This window comes from Cimex lectularius, unplaced genomic scaffold (genome assembly GCF_000648675.2).
Source record: "Cimex lectularius strain Harlan isolate CLEC.00 unplaced genomic scaffold, Clec_2.1 scaffold60, whole genome shotgun sequence".
Lineage (NCBI taxonomy): Eukaryota > Metazoa > Arthropoda > Insecta > Hemiptera > Cimicidae > Cimex > Cimex lectularius.
In genome coordinates this window covers 1363831-1380940 of record NW_019392643.1, presented here as the reverse complement: position 1 = coordinate 1380940, position 17110 = coordinate 1363831, and the positions used below count along the sequence as shown (strand labels likewise).

The window sequence follows — 17110 nt, the reverse complement described above, 5'->3', positions numbered from 1 at the left end:
ATTCATGCTGGATCTTAAGGATAAGCTTTATTTATGTAGTTTTGCGAATTTTGGTCGATGTGGGTTCATTTCATTTGTAAGTCTCTTATGGGCTTATGATCAGAAAGGATTTGGTAATGGTGCTATACAAAATTGTTAGTTTTGTCTGTAAAAAGTTTTGATGGACAGAACTTTGCAAGAAATAGGAAAAAATGATATGGCTAAAATTAATTATAATTAATAAATAATTTATTAATAATTATTAAATAGCAATAATAATAAGATAAGTTATTAATATTTTTTTCGCTCAAATAAATAAATAATCTGAAAAAGCATCTTTTTTTTAATTAATATTAATAAGAAGAATGGTTGTACAGGAACGTCGGTGGACGCAACGGTTAAAGGTCGAAGGTTCGAATCCAGCTGCCTTGCATTCGAACCCGACATACTTACAATTGGGCTTTTTATCAAAATACTGGCACCCTTAGGGTTTATATGACCTTTGCTGTTGCAAACTCTAGTAAAATAAAATGGTTGTAAGAACTGGCAGTTAACCCCTTTGTACCGTATGACGTCACGGATTCGTTGAGACCCCGTGAGTCTTATAACCGTGCTGGTACCTTGTTTGGAGGGAAAAACGACAACAGTCCAACACCGTCGACCGTTTTTAGCATTTTTAAACTTTCAAACATTTCACTATTATATTCCCGTTCTCTTAGCCATGGAAGACAAAGGTAAATACACTATAAATACTATATATAAGTGAAAAACAATAATTTAAAAAATTTATAATAAGAAACGAGCTCGTAAGTTGAAAAACTGCTTAAGCCCTGCCTTACAAGTGAGCAATCAAAATGATAGAACATCTTTGTTTATACACAGGCAAATTAGCTTTTTAATTATATTTAATGACTTAATTATCAAAATAATGCGGTGAAATGGTAATTAAAATTAAAAATTTTATCTCGACCAATACCTTTCATAAATATTAATTAATTGAAAAATGTTAATTGGTCAATCGGACCACGAACTGTAATGAATTTAATCATTAAAATGAAATTGGAAAAAGTTACAAATGAAACTTGCAATGTAAAGTGCTCTAACATGAATAGGGATGTTTATAATTTATTTTTATTCTATTGATTTTAGTTAAATTAACCAATATATTTTTGTTAATTGTATAAAAACAAATAGAAAATAAGAATAAAAAATTTGTTAATCTTCATTTTTAATACCAGATTTACTTAACTATAGTAATCATGAAGATTACTCGTTTTGTAAACAAAATCTTTTATCATCTTTTCTCTATTTTAAACCAGTTGTGTCATCTTTAACATAGAAAGACATCATCTTGAACCAGAAGTTCGCAATATTATTGTGAGAGTGAGTCATTGAGGACACCGTCAAGTGGATATCGCAGAGGCAGTTGGCGTTTCTCAGAGATTCTGAGAGACTGGAAGTGCCAATAGGAAGGTAGTGGTAGTGGATCTAAGTGGATCAAGGCAGGAAAGAAATATTATCATTGCTGCAACAATTCCATTGTGCCCGCCAGTCCTTAATAAACTACAAGACCTTGCCAAAACATCTTGTACTTCATTTAGTTGGCATCACATGCAGTAACAGCCTGCCACCTGCAACTTAGGAGAATATGGTGCACCAAACTCCTAGAAGAGAACACTAATTGGAATGCTGTTATGTTTACTGGTGAGTCATGTTTCTGTTTGTATAGTGATAGCCAGCGCCGAAGTCTCCTGAGAACGGGGATGCATACAATGGCCCAGTTTGTGTTCCCTTCAGTGCAGTTTGAAGGAGGCGGTGTAATGTCTAGTCTGAGTTTTACATGGGAGGACGAACTGGACTCCATATTGTTGAAGGCAACCTCACCGCAGTCCGTTAGGTCCACGAAATTATCAAGGAATACATCCTTCAAACCAGGGATCTAATTGGCAGGGATTTTCGATTTCTGGGTGACAATGCCAGACCTCATATAGGCAGAGTTGTTCATCAATGTTTAGAAAACCTGGGAATTTCCCATCTGCCCCTTCCCCCATTGACTCCAGACCTCAATCCCATTGAGCACATGTGGGATGCGTTACGTAGAATGCTTTTCGATCACCATCCGCAACCAGTTGACCTGCAACCACTGAGTGCAGCATTGCTAGTTCTATAGGGTGATATTCCTTATGAAACTAGTGACACCTTATTAACAGTATGCCTAACAGGTGCACAGAGGTTTTAGCTAACAGAGGACATTATATATGGTATTAATTGTTTTAAAAAATTATTATGATATTTTTCAGAATCCATTAATTAAATTTTCCTTCAGTAAAAAACATAATTTATAATGAATATCCGGAGATCGTGAGATGCGGTCTGGTGGGAAGTAGGTTTTAGAAAAACATTTTCTGTAGTGACATCATATTCAGGGCCTGGGATTGGGAAGCATTGTTTAAATTGTACAAATACATCTAGGATGTGAAAAAAATGAATTTATATAATGCTCTAAATTTTAGATTCAATCAAAGTATTTGTACTCATTCAAAGTGTTTGTTTTCCATGTAGATGTGTCATTTTCGTCTGTCATGTTGAGAGTGCCATTGAGACACAAGACACAATAATGACACATCTACACGGAAAACAAACACTTTGAGTGAGTACAAATACTTTGATTGAATCTAAAATTTGTAGCATTGTATAAATTCATTTTTTTCACATCCTAAATGTATTTGTAAAATTTAAATAATGCTTATAAATCCCAAGCCCTGAAGATGATCTCAATAAAGATCGAAACATTGGCACAATAAAGAAAATGTTTTGTTTTTTTAAACCTACATCATACCAGACCGCATCTCATGATCTCCAAATAATCGTTAACTAACTGTCACTAAACACCACACACAATTTATAATGAATTTTAATTCAATTTACAATAAAAACGAAATAAAAATGCTAGGGAAAGTAAATACAACAAAATTGGTAATATCACTATTCATTTTTGAGCAGTTTATAGGCATCCGAATGGTGATTGGTAGCTGGTTATTTATAAACCCAGTAAAAAAAAAAGTGTCTGAACTAGTGGCCTGCCCAAAATATGAGCCATACTTGATAATACTTCAATGAAAGATTTTTTTTTTAATAAATTTATTTTAGGAGATGAGAAAACTACAATTTCAGACATAAGATTACAACTGGCGTCCTGTCGTCAAAAATATTCTGCAAAATGTCAAGAACTCTTGGACAAATGCGCAACTTTAGGAATCGAAACGTTTGTAAGTATGTTTTAACGTAAATTTTCAAGTTTTTATGAATGTATGCCTTATGTCAATCTGCCAGAGTCTACATAATTTAAATAAATATTAATAATAAAGGAAAGGAAAAAATATATAAACAAAATGTAAGAACAAATAAAAAGAACTTGTAAAAAGAATATAATAAACTAATCAAAAGTAAGAGAGAGCAAAAGAGACTAAGTGAGGTGATAAGAGAGAGAGAGAGAGAGAGAGAGAGAGAGAGAGAGAGAAAGAGATTGAGATAGAGAAAGTAAACTGGGAAAGTGAAAGGTAGTGAGAGAGAGAGAAATGAAGTTTGTAAGTATGAGAGAAAGAGAGAGTAAATGAAGGAAAAGTGTGAAAGAGGAAAAGAAAAGAGTGTGTGTATGTATGAGTGAGTGAGCGCAAGATAGTAAATGAGTGTGTGAGAGAAAAAGAAAAGAATGTGGAGAGCTATTTCTCTTTTTATTTTCTTATTCGACTAAATTTTGAACTAGTCCTGATGCTTAATGTTGAACGTTCTGAATTTCAGCTCAACTTCAAAACCGAATCAAATGGGTTGCTGCCGCCAAAATGCAGCTGCAGTTTGTCAAACGTTGTAAAAGCTACTTCTAAGGTGAGCCTCGTTGTGCTTAATATATCAAGGACAACTGTTATTCTCAAACTTTTTTTTAATATGATTTTGTTTTAGAATAAGAAACGGATGTTTTCATGCTGTGTACATAAAGACAATACGTTCGTGAATAGAGACACAGACTATGTAAAGAAACTCATTTATATATTTTTTATTTACAAATAAATGTGAGAAGTAATTATAACCAGAATCTACAAGATAAGTTTATGTTAGTAAGTAGAAACGAGTGGAAATTTATTGAGGCTTTTTTTCACTAAGACCTAAAATATCTACTGTAAAGTTGACCCTTCTTTCTACACTTATTTCCCTTGGTGTGCCACCTTTCCGAAGTGGGTGTACCATTTCCAGGCTAATGCTTTGCACTCACATCAGATATGTTCATATGTCTGCTTTTCAAGGCAGAGTCGCCTGGTTTCTGTCTCGGTTTTTCCCATTTTTTTAAAGCCTTAACTCTTCCCACTGTGAAAGATACATTTTCTTGGTTGAGATTCTCATTTATTTCTAATTTGCAGTTTGAGTGGACGAGTTTTTCAGCCTGTTCATTAACTTCTAATCCCTCACTTCAGAATTATATGATTCCGTTTTCTCAATAGTTAGAGATATTCTGCATTCCCATACTTTAAGTTGAAGTTGGAGTCAAAAGTGATCAGTGCTGCTTGGCTCTCTGAGAACCTCTGTTCACCGTTTAATCTCTTTTTAAGTATTTCTTGCCCACAGAGGTCAATTGCCTTGATTTCAGCTTGGAAACTTGATGGTGTCGGTCCTAGAGGTTACTAGAGGCTGTCAAAATTTGCCCCTTTGACTCCCGCCCTCATGTTCCATCTGTCAGTAATTTTATTGGAAAGAGTTTGTTGAAATTTTTCTTTTTAATTTCATATTGTCTGACATTTTTCTAGCTAACATTTTTATATTTTATGATGGCTTGCTTAAAACCTAACCTTCATATGCCATCCTATTGATCCGAGTGTCAAAGTAATCGGATTGATCGTCTGACAAGGGGACGACTAGGTTGATGTTACACAGATTTGAACCAAAATTTTTTTTGTGATTCTACCCTCCATTATGTTGGGCACGTATCTGCCATTTCTTGTGAATAGGACCTGGTTTTGCCTGCCTAAAAGATTTGGTTTGAAAGATGAAATTTTCCATTTTTTAATATTTTTATTATTCTTAATATTTTTATTTATTATTCTTTATTAATATTTTAACCGTTCTATTTGCTCAAATCAACTATGTGAATATCATTTTAAAGCATTTTTTTATGTAGATTGCAATAAAAATATAGTGAAAATATCAAAGTTTATCAATAACCAAAAACTTTAAAAACCAATTTTTTGTTTTAATAAATGATCATAATTTTTTTCGTGAAATTAATATGAAATTTTGTTTTATTTTGTCTCTAGAGACACCTAAATATAAATTTTTGTTGGAATTTAAATTTATCTATATTTACATACATGTGACCCCTAAATTTGTTTTCAATTTTTTAAGAAGTGTTATCGGAATATCTGATTTAAACATCTATAATTCAAAAATGGCTAAAAGGATTTTAACGTCAAGCAGACCACTTGAAAGTAGAGGAAAGTAACTTTTTAACGATGTTTGTACCGTACAAATATATAAAAGTTTTCTATAAGAAAATTGACAAAATATTAAAATTATTTGTCAGAAATTAACCTCATTTTTTAAATGGAAATAATAGTCCAATTTTGATGTTTGATACAGTTATAAAATGCTCTTTACAATTTCTTTAAAATGAAATTTTCAACCACAAAAATTGGTTAACCAAGTTTTAAGAAAAATGATGTTAAAACTTCTACTAGGAATGTCAGTCAAGCATAGAAGCACATCAAAATTACCTGTCAAAAAAATTAATTTACACAGATTTCCACAAAAGTCGGTATCGAAGGGTTTTATAACGCTAGAATCACCACAATGAGGTCAAATTCAGGTTTGGACCATTTTCTGACTTACTTTGCTTACAGAATATTTATTAAAATATGCCCACAAAAAGCAGTGTATTATTGATTTATCTTTTTTAAATTCCTAATCTTTTTAGGTTCCATGCTAGATCTGTTGGTATTTATATTTGATACGGTTGTCAACATTTTTCTTTTTAATTTCATATTGTACCTAACTCATTCATTTTTGGTCTTTTTTAGGATTTTATGATGGTTTACTTTTAAGCCTAACCTTCGTATTTCATCCTAAGGATCCCAGTGCCACTTCCATTGCTTTGGCTGTCTAAGAATAATTAGGTTTTAATCCTTTTTTAAGTATTTCTTGTTCATAGAGTTGCCTCCTGCCCCCATCTGTGTACCTTAAGTCCCCTCTGTTCATTTCAGGGTTTTTATTCTTCCAAAACATCTCTAGTTAGTTTTATTCAAAATTTTCTTTTAATATAATTTTGTCGAGACGTTTTGTATCCATTTGATTTATTTTTATCCTTGTTAGGATTTTATGGCTTTCTCTTTGGTCAGGTGTTATTTCATTTTGTCCTTAGAGCACTTCCATAGCTGAAATTAGGCTATGTTAGGATATGCAAATTCAGATTTAATAGACGACCAACAAATAACGTAATCAACCCAAATAAGCTAATTTCTGATATGAAACTGGGCCTTCACATAAAATAATTGAATAAAAATATCTACCCTGGACAGCTATGTATTCTTCACGGACCATTCCAATTAGGTTATTGGCTGAGAAGTACTGCCATTTATTTCATTGAAACTTTTTGGATCACCACTCCATGATTCGTATATTTTAAGTTTTTTCCTCTAATACCCACTTTAACACCATTGCAGTGATAATTTAGATTCACATTGTAATTATTTTATGATTACATCCATATTGTAAGTCCTAGTATATCGAAGATCTAATGCGATCAGAGATTATTAAAATAGACATAATTTGTCGATTCTGGTGGTAATTACGTTTTATTTGCCTAAATGAACATATATCATTTAAACGGGCTTGATTAACAGAACTGCATTATTTTTTCCAGTTATTTTTAAACAACAGGAACGAAATGTTTGCAGCAATTTACGAAAAGAAAGATTACGCCTTTACAAATGATATCTTCAATGAAACGGTACAATTTAAATATTTTTATTAAAAGATGTATAAAGTGTAATGATTATTGCTTTTTGAAATTTTCAGGATCCTGAATTGGATTCCCTCAACAACGCATACGATCTGATGAATTTTTTAGACAAACATTTTAAAAGTTAATAAATAACATAAATGATCTTTTATTTAAATATTTTTTTATTATAGGAATATTGTTTTACTCATCAACTAGTAATAGAATGTATTAATATAGTTTTAATGTGACCAACAAAAATTGATATAAATAAATTTGACAAAAAAAATGTGTGATTACAATTATATACATACTTCTTTCAACAAACCGCTTGGCTGCAAGCTGAGAATCCCAGAGACAGCATACTCTCGGCTATGCACAGGGTTTCTTGGCCAAGGCGACTACCCCTTGACGAGCACGATCTTAAAAAACAAGCATATCCTGGTATAGGAGAGATTTCGAACTCAGACACAACCCGTGGGTATTCACTTTGGTGATGCTTGTCTTTCGAGTAGTTTATATCATCTGTTCAGATATTCTTTACAGTTGAGTAGCAATTGCCACCTTTTGTCATTGTGAAGTCTCAAATAGCGGACATTGGTTGCTGGAAGAACAGAGATGTTTTTCTTGAACCCTTCCAAACAGAAGCCCCTGAAGGTTTCTGAAGGCTGCTACAGGATTTAGGTGTCCTTAAAGAATGGGACCGAAGATGTTGCCTTGCGGAACCCCATTGGCATAGTGGACGGGGGAGATGTTCCAACTTGTCTGAATGTGCCTATTGATGAGGTGAAGTGAAGAGAAAGCCTGCCCTGCTTACAAATTTGATCAGCATGTTTCATGTCTAAAAAAGCAGCTGTGAAACATTGGATATGTAAAAAAAAAAAGGAAGAATGGGGAAAAATTTAAAACAATAATAACCCAATCTCGTGTTACTTCGGCAATAAATAAAAAAAATTATATACATTTTATTATTAATAAAACAATACTCAAGCATCAAAAGTACATATTTTATTTGACAACTGTTTAATTACTCATCTCTTCTTTTTTTCTTTTTTTTTTATAAACAAAAATTGATTGTAGCTCAAATATGACTGTACGGACGCTGAGGTAGATGAGATCAACTGGCAAAATTTTTCATTAAACTCTGAAAAAAAATTTATTATTTAATATATTCCTAATGATGTATGCAGCTATAAACAATTTTTAATTTGTTATAATTTATGTGATTTAGGTTTCACAATATTAATAGAAAGTTTATAAGATTAATGTCTCAGAACCATCAGTAAACACTTTTCTATTATCTCTAGTTTGTAAATCCCGTATTTTTTAATCCAGACAACAGCAATAGGATTGAGTTTGTTGAACTGTTGGTAAACAAACATTCACCCTAATAATCTTTATTTATGTTTATACCTTTGAATTGAGCCAGTTTATTACGAGTTTTCGTGTGAACAGTTTTGTGACTCAGGTTACTTCATTGCAAATTTCGCAAAAACCATTCAATAATTCGTCTCAAATTTGTTATCAGGTATCATCAATTCAGTTATTGTTCTTACATATTGAAAATATTTCCTTTCCTTAATGGTTATGATCTATTCGTTTAATTACAGTATGAAGCCATTTTCAACATTTTTGAAAGATCAAATAATAAAATCTCTACAAGAAGGACTTCCTTATCGTGAAATTTCAAAAAAGTATAAATTGTTGTTATTGTGGTAATAACAAAACCTAAAAGATCTTTCGGAATTTACGATAGTTGTTTTAAAAAGAAGAGGAATGGTCATAAAACAAAATTTTCCAAGGCCAAAATCTTGTGGCTTTGTATCTACGCTCCGTTCGATCAGGACAGGTTGACAATGCTATCCAAATTCAGCGAAGGCCGCGTGATAATGATAGTGTGGATGTCAGTGCTGAAACAAACGAAGATGCCGGATTAAGAGCGATGGGAAAAGTGAAGAAACCATAGGTGACAAAACAGTGGCTTGCTGATTGTGGTTTTAATGTCATGGAATGGCCCCCACAGTCACCTAACCTTAATCCACTTGTGGGGAAATATTAAAAATCTTTAGCTGATGCTGCAGGAGACGCTTCAAACTTCGATCAACTTTGGGAAAAAACACAAGTTGAATGGGACCTAATTGATCCGGAACAGTATAGAAATCAATCTCGTGAGAAGTATGCCCAGAAGGACTGATGAAGTTTTGAAAGCCAAAGGAGGACATACAAAATATTAAAGGACTTTCTATGACACAATCATATTATCGTTCACACACGGTAATTTCTTTTATATTATTTTAATAATCATGATAAAGGAACAATTTAATTTTTTGGGTGTTTTTTGTGTTAAGATAAATAAAATTATTAAAAAAACTACGTTTATTTGATGTGGATGATGGACCCTCGAGGTCTGGTTCATATACTTATGCATTTAGAAGAATTATCTAAGGAAAATTTCTTTTTACAGATGACGTGGCCTTTTGTGAGTTATGCGGAAGTACTGCAAGAAACTGTCATATAAGTATCAACTGTCATCCCAGATTCCATTAAATATTTCATTGAAAAAGGATAGTGTTCACCTGTAACAATACTACACACAGATGGATCAAAATCTCGCAATGATTATGTTCGAAATATTTCTGACACCCATGTATGGTTAAGATGGTTGCCATCAGTGGTGACCAGGCCCTGGGTCACACACTGATAAACAATGGGCTCCCTGTTGCCTGCTCAACACAATGGCCCACTATAGAGGTCGTAAAGATGGCTGCCATCAGAGGGGACAGCTGACCAGTCCTTTTGCAATCTTGGCTCATATACAATGAGACATTGTTCTACAGTGCAGTATTGGAATTTACTATACACCTTGTTTGCACAGGCAGACTGTTTGACGCAAGAGAAATAGCTGCTCCCAATGCCATCCCTCACCACTACCATCTCCTCCACTGCACACCAGCCTGTGGTAGCCGATGATAGGTCACTGATAGACAATCCTTAAAAAAATTACCCCAAACGTGTACGTATATATAGCTGAGGGCTTAACTTAGTTAAGACCGTAAGCCTCAGCGTGCTTTCAGCAGTTATTGGCAACCATATTTAGGATGCGATAATATCATTTAAATAGTGCCTGATGGATTAAAAAAAATAGTATGGAAATAAATTGTTTAACCTTTATACCAGGAATTTCAGCAACCCGAAAACCAAAGTTGCCGAATGCCTGGACAAGTTCTTTATTCGATGTATAAACGTGGTGAATAAAATCAACGGCCGCCATCACTGGTACATTTGATTTTTGACTTTGTCCTTCATAAATCCTCAAATCCTGCGTGTCACCTAGGAATAAGAACACTAAGCTGTGAGACTTAAACTTTGTGGCCAATTGAAGATTACCTAGAGGTCTTCCTTCTTGTAAACCCTTCGACAGAACATCTGTCAATATTAGAATATCTCTGAATCCCAAATTTACACCTTGGCCTGCTAATGGATGTATTTTGTGGGCTGCATCCCTGCAGAATATTTAAGAAAAAAAATGGATTCTTTTAAGATCTACTTATGAAAATGATTTTCTTTTTGTAAATTAATTTATTTTTTATTAATTCATAATTTGGAAATTTTGCCTATCTTTAATGACAATATTTTTTTTTCTTTTTTTTAAGCGAGGGTTTGCAACAGCAGAGGTTATATCAACCCTCGGGGTGCCGATGTTTTTGAGAAAAAAAGCCCATTTGTAAATATGTCGGGTTCGAATACAGGGCTGCTGTATTCAAACCCGGGACCTTTACCTTACAGTGATGAGCACCGAGTCAACGCCTAAACCGTTGCGGCCACCGACACCCCAAAAAACAAAATATATTGTTTCTATTATAGTTCTAAACCTGTTTCTATTATAGTTCTAAACCTTTTTTCTTTTTTTTCACTTTTCAAATTAACTTTTACTATTTTCATAAATAGTAACACTTACCCTATAATGACTACATTATGGACTGTATATTCTGATGAATGGGCAAAGCCTAACGGAAATAATGCCCGACTAGATTCGATGACGTTGTAAATCTTTGGCAACTCCGATTTATAGTAATTTTTTGATACTGGCAATATTTTGACTAAATTGCAGGCCAAACTGTTCAGAGAGTCGATTGTACTATTCTTTATAGGCTCCTTGTTCTAAAAATAGAGGAGAAAACAAAACAATTCTGTTATAATCTGATTAACACAAATTAATATGACAACACAATCAAATATGTTTAATTGGGTTATATTTTTTTAGTCCTTTTATTAAAACTGGTCTTCATAAACCAAGCATTAATTTTACAAAGATATATAGTTTTTCCATCAGATAAACCCTTTTTAATTTGAAATTAACCCTTTTTCACACCAAATTGACCATTTTTAATATCAAATTAACTCTTTATTTAAAACATTAAAACAACTTAGGATATGGATGAATTTGGTGCAGAAAAGAGTTGATTTCAAATTGATAAGGGTTAATTTGATGAAAAAAAGCTATAATTTTTTGTAAAAAAAAATCTCAAAAGTACAAGAATTTTACTTTACAGGTTTATATTTCATATTCTAACAAAGTGTAAAACATATGAAGGTGACACCATTATTAATAAACAAGTTAATGACATTTTTAAAGAAAATCAACCACTTTTTTAATAAAAATAAATTACAATCTAGAAGGACATAAAAGCTTGGATGGTGTCCTCTCCTTTGGGATCCTTGAATGGTTCATTTGCCTCTAGCGGATTATTACAATTAAAGTAAATTATTATAATTTACACTCTGTTTAGGTGGAAAATGTGTTAGGTGAATGAACTGCCAATTATACTCACAAATGCGTCGTTAACTGCATCGACAAAGACATCTGGGGGAATCTGTAAAAGCGATTTTGCTTTTTCAGGCGTTGTCGACCAAACGAGTGAACTGTGATCTTCATCGAGCTGCAATAAAGACAGATTACTTTCCAACCTTTATTTTATTCATTTATTCTCTTATTTATTTACTGGAAGCAAAGCAATAGGTCCATGGGGTAAAAACCTTTGAAAGGATGTGTTGTTTTTTGGTTCCTAAAAATAAAATATGAATAAATAAATAAAAAGACAGTTACAAACACGACATCGATATTTTATGTAGATTCATATTTTTTTCCCCCCATCAACACTAAAGTAGCCAACTTCTTACATTTTGAATCTGCAGCGTTGCCACCACCCCACATTGATTATAATTCCATCTTAATTGATTAACATTCATGGCCTGCCTCACTTTTGATGTGGGACCATCTGCACCAACCTACAAAAACAGCAATTATCTATAATAATAATAATTAAAAAAAGGAATATTTATTCCTTCACGCTTGCACTGCGTTAGACTTAAAAATGTAAGATTTACTGAATGTTAGGAACTTTCTTGGATATTGATGAAGCCTTTTAAAACACTCTTTCTGAAGAAATGGTCACATCTCTAAGACAGCAAGGAACCGATGACACCTGAAAGTGCAGCCCTCAAGGTTTCACAAAAAAGTCGATGTAATATTCGCAAGGACCAGAGAAATGTAAAAGTATATACAAAAGTGGATGTTATATTAGCCAGGGGAAAATTCCCCACAATGCGGAATCGCGTTCACAACGTTGTCTAAAGCCTACTCAAAAACAACAGGGCCTATTCACAAGAAGTGGTGGCAAATCCTTGAGCCACCAATATGGTCATCCCCTTGTTAGTTTGCACAGTGCAATTTTTAATTTAGTGATTAGTTTGTTATAAAGTTCATGAGGTCTTGTACTTTGACATTTGGCTCGAGTTCATCGATTATAAGTTATTAATTTTCTGACATAAAGTGGTATATTTGTTGGTTGTAGTCTAGTTGTACTGCTTCATCAAGTCACTTCATCAGTTTTTAATGAAATATACAAAATCAAACCCACGACCACTGGGTTTACAAGCCGAGAGTCTATCACCTTGTCCCCTTAAATTAAAGTTGTAGTCGTGTAAGTGTCAGAATCCCAGTGAGTTTAATTTTCTTAGAAACAAATCTAGTTTTACAAATAACTTTTTCATATCAGACACTTTGTATTTTCTTCTTAAGAGATTTGGAATATGCAGGGCGATGGACCTGTTATTAGGTCATTTTTGGTGATCAGAGAATGATTAAAACATAAACAGTCTACTAAGTGAGGATAGGCAGACCAAAATGATCAGTAATGACCCAATTTCTGTATCACCCTGCATGGTAGCCAAACTGGAGAATTAAACTCAAGAAAATATCAAATGATTTAATCCTTTCTTAATCAGCAAGTATAAACATATTGAAAAGTCGATGAAAATACTGAGAAAAAAAATTAGGGAGAGGTTGAATGCTGAATATTTTTACGTTGGCATAACAATAAACATTTTCTTGCATAACAATTGTTAGGGAAAGAAAACTCACAAGCAGTTTGCACAAATAATTTTCATCGTCTTCAAGAATCAATCGAGGCATCGTCGGACGTTCTTTACTGTTTAAATCGACCGTTTTAATTTTAGCGTCATAAATAACATCAACGTTGTTTAATTTGTTTAATTCTTTTGTGATGGCATGGATAATTTCATCGTTTTCAACAATGTAAGCCAGGACTTCCTGTTCGCTCCCGGCGAAATTTATGCTGTCATTTGAATAAGATCCCCAAACCTATAAAAAAAATTATGATTAAACTGGATAATTTTAAAATGCATCCTCATCTAATTTATACACCTTCATGTTATTCACTTTGCAGGAACGGCGTATGTGTTGCCAGATTCCGAGGCGTGACAACAAATCCTTGGTCGTAGGATTTAACGAAGAAACACGGTTCAAAGGCACATCTTGAAGATTATATTTACGCTTAGGGGCTGCTTCGATTAAACCAATCTTTAAATGATTGAACGCTGGGTTTTTTCCTGTAACAAGGAAAAAAAATTCAACTTATTGATTAGTGTCATCATCAGCCCCTGCATACAAACACACACACACACACACACACACACACACACACACACACATACACACAAAATTGGTTGAAAATCAACAAAACATCCAAAGATTTGGTTGTTTCATATAATTTTCTGTCAGTTGTAATTCTGCTTTTCATTGCCTTTAGTCGTGGATTTTTGTTTAGATGTATTTTCGAAGTCTGCAAGGTGAATATACATTAATCGTATACGACAAAAATCCACACAGAACATTATGTAAAACAAAACAATGTCCAATACAAAAATAACATATAATAAAATAATAAAACACCAGGATCCTTTCAGGAAAATTGCAAACTAACACAATAAAAGAAACTGATCAAGTTAAAGAGACAAAATTAGGTACTTGGCAGTAAATAGTTGAACTGTACAAAAACAGCTGGCTCATCCAAGGCTCATGGGGCGAGGACTTATGAAACACCCAGGGTCCACTCTATACAAAGTTACAACACGAGGCTGCCCCTGGCTGAAGGATACGATAGTCATAATGAAAATGAGTCTGTAATTAGTCAGGTATAGAGTGTGGAGGGACAAAATGAAGTAGTAGTTGTTAGTCCATCTGAGTTCGGAGAGTCAGGTCTTTCAGCAATCCAGTTCCACCTAGATCTACGACCCAGAGCGACAATGTTCCTCCCATGCTAGCTAATCAATAAATTCTAATATAGATAAGAGCCATACGTTAAACTGGAACATTTATTTAGTTAAACACTTTTTCCCTAATATGACTGCTCTTCAAGGGAGATAACCGGCATGACTAGAGAATAGGTATCAGAAGAGTAGTTGGGTTGCTGCAAACACTAAAAATTACTGATTTAAAGTACAGGTTATGACTAAATAAAGCATGCCAGATTGCACGAAAGGCAAAATGGTTTATGATTAAAGCAAACTCATCACAACATCTTTACTCGCAGTGTAAACAGGTCATACGCTGATCCATACAAAGTCAAAGAGAGGTTCTTTTGTTGCAATTTCAGCAAGTCAATCGCATAATTTTGTAGGCAGTTTAAATGGGTCCTATATGTGAAAAACAGAAAAGAACAGAAACGACTTTATCCGGTACCACCAAGATCTACAACCCAGAGTGTCAACATTCCGGCTAAATGAAGGCTATGCTGAGCAATAAAACAATTGTGATTTATCGTTTTTTTTTACCCTAATTTTTCTGATTTTTGAGAACTCGTTTTTGGAATATCTGATTGAAATGGTTATAATTCAAAAACAGCTAAAAGTATTTTAATGTCGAGCAGTCCACTTGAAAAAGAGGAATGTAGCATTTAATGATGTATGTAGCATTAAAGTATATGAAATATTTCTATAAGAAAACACAAAAAAATCATTTATCAGAAATTAACCTTTTTTTTTTAAATGGAAATAACAGGCCAATTTTAATGCTCGATAGCTCATCATACTGTTATGGCACCGCTCACAGTGTAACCAGGTCGTATACCGATCCATGCGAAGTCCACAAAAGCTTTTTTTTGTCCTTTGCAATTTCAGATTATAATCACATGATATTGCAGGGAGTTTAATTGGGCCCTAATGTGAAAAACTGAAAAGAAGAGAAACAACTTTATCCACCAAGATCTGCCACCCAGGGTATCTACATTGCTCCTGAATGAAGACTACGCTGAGCAATAAACCAATTGGGATCGAGTTGCTACAAATAATAAAAATAAGTTTTTTTAACGTTCATTTTATATATAAAAAAAACTTCCAGATTGCATGATAGTCCAAAAAATTTGTCATTAAAGCAAGCTCATCATAAGGAATCTTACGGCGCAGTGTAAACAGGTCGTACTTTGATCCATGCAAAGTCAACAAAAGCTTTTTTGTCCTTTGCAATTTCAGCTTCTAATCGCAGATATTGCAGGGAGTTTAAGTGGGCCCTAAATGTGAAAACCGAAAAGAAAAGAAATGACATTATCCAGTACAACCAAGGTCTACAACCCAGAAGGCTACACTGAGCAATAAACCAATTGGGATCGAGTTGATACAAATATTAAAAATAAGTTTTTTTAACATTCATTTTATATATAAAAAAAAACTCTTCCAGATTGCATGATAGTCCAAATAATTTGTCATTAGAGCAAGCTCATCATAAGGAATCTTACGGCATCCTTCGCAGTGTAAACAGGTCGTACTTTGATCCATGCAAAGTCAACAAAAGCTTTTTTGTCCTTTGCAATTTCAGCTTCTAATCGCAGATATTGCAGGGAGTTTAAGTGGGCCCTAAATGTGAAAAACCGAAAAGAAAAGAAATGACATTATCCAGTACAACCAAGGTCTACAACTCAGGGTGTCAATGTTCCTTCTGCATGAAGGCTACACTGAGCAATAAACCAATTGGGATCGAGTTGATACAAATATTAAAAATAAGTTTTTTTAACGTTCATTTTATATATAAAAAAACTTCCAGATTGCAAGATAGTCCAAATGATTTGCCATTAAAGCAAGCTCATCATAAGGAATCTTACGGCATCCTTCGCAGTGTAAACAGGTCGTACTCCGATCCATGCAAAGTCAACAAAAGCTTTTTTGTCCTTTGCAATTTCAGATTCTACTCAGCTTAAATAAATCTGATAGTCTAAATAAGATAAATGATTGGAACCGACCAAAATACAGGTATCACACAGAAGACATTGAATGACATTAAATTTCATAGGCCATACCTAGAGAACAGGCCATAGTTGAGCCGATCATCCCTCCACCGGCAATAATAACGTCGTAAAGCCTCTTGGGCGAAGTTGCGTATTTTTTCATATTGTATTTTTTTAAACAAGTTTTACTTAATTTTCCAAATGATATTTGATAAGAAAAAGGGTTGATATCAAATAGAACCGCGATCAGCAACTTTAAACCTTCCTCAGTACGGTTTGGACTTTGGACTTAGGTAGAAAATTGTATCGATACCTCGTTCGATACTAAAACTTTTTTCAATCCACACTTGGCGAGGTGTCGAAAAAGTTCGAAAACAGGTCTGAGAACTTTTTAAAGTTTTAAAAGCTTTTCGCTTTTTTTCAACGAAAACATTTTCCATCTAGAGTGGCTGCTCATTCCCAATTGCATTTCCAATCCACTGCTGCGATCCCTCTTCTCTATAAAATCGGAATTTCACCCAAACCACCCTGGCTGCTTTCGAAGCTTAATTTATGCTTAGAAGGT

At 33.7% G+C, this 17110-nt stretch overlaps 2 protein-coding genes across 3 annotated transcripts; one reads left to right on the top strand and one right to left on the bottom strand.

Annotated features, from left to right (window-relative positions):
* The first annotated feature begins 598 nt into the window (after nucleotides 1-598).
* On the top strand, nucleotides 599-7253 carry LOC106661030. 2 transcript variants are annotated; one of them, XM_024230200.1, is made up of 7 exons: nucleotides 599-713; nucleotides 1299-1683; nucleotides 3130-3248; nucleotides 3781-3864; nucleotides 3940-4008; nucleotides 6887-6973; nucleotides 7042-7253. In XM_024230200.1, exons 2-7 carry the CDS (start codon nucleotides 1674-1676, stop codon nucleotides 7111-7113), a joined length of 441 nt encoding a protein of 146 aa, XP_024085968.1. In that variant the 5' UTR covers nucleotides 599-713; nucleotides 1299-1673; the 3' UTR covers nucleotides 7114-7253. The 2 variants fall into 2 exon arrangements, with proteins under 2 accessions (XP_024085968.1, XP_014239617.1); XM_014384131.2 differs by lacking the exon at nucleotides 1299-1683.
* A 711-nt stretch (nucleotides 7254-7964) lies between these two features.
* Nucleotides 7965-16820, bottom strand: LOC106661011 (ubiquinone biosynthesis monooxygenase COQ6, mitochondrial). The gene is made up of 10 exons (XM_024230196.1): nucleotides 16618-16820; nucleotides 13692-13876; nucleotides 13389-13628; nucleotides 12146-12253; nucleotides 11968-12030; nucleotides 11797-11904; nucleotides 10923-11125; nucleotides 10352-10467; nucleotides 10131-10294; nucleotides 7965-8108 (listed from the first exon to the last, which is right to left on the bottom strand). The coding sequence occupies exons 1-10, from the start codon at nucleotides 16706-16708 to the stop codon at nucleotides 8082-8084; spliced, it is 1305 nt and encodes a 434-aa protein (XP_024085964.1). The 5' UTR covers nucleotides 16709-16820; the 3' UTR covers nucleotides 7965-8081.
* Nucleotides 16821-17110: the final 290 nt, after the last annotated feature.

What these genes read in the sequence shown, in the direction of transcription:
- LOC106661011 (XM_024230196.1), bottom strand. Translation starts at nt 16,708, where the DNA reads ATGAAAAAATACGCAACTTCGCCCAAGAGGCTTTACGACGTTATTATT. An exon ending in GACCTATTGCTTTGCTTCCA is followed by an intron (nt 11,905 to 11,967) that starts GTAAATAAATAA and finishes TCTTTATTGCAG; the next exon opens with CTCGATGAAGATCACAGTTC. An exon ending in CTGAAATTCCTGGTATAAAG is followed by an intron (nt 8,109 to 10,130) that starts GTTAAACAATTT and finishes ATTTTTTTTCAG; the next exon opens with AGTTTAATGAAAAATTTTGC.
- LOC106661030 (XM_014384131.2), top strand. An exon ending in CTTTAGGAATCGAAACGTTT is followed by an intron (nt 3,249 to 3,780) that starts GTAAGTATGTTT and finishes TCTGAATTTCAG; the next exon opens with CTCAACTTCAAAACCGAATC. An exon ending in TGAATAGAGACACAGACTAT is followed by an intron (nt 4,009 to 6,886) that starts GTAAAGAAACTC and finishes TATTTTTTCCAG; the next exon opens with TTATTTTTAAACAACAGGAA.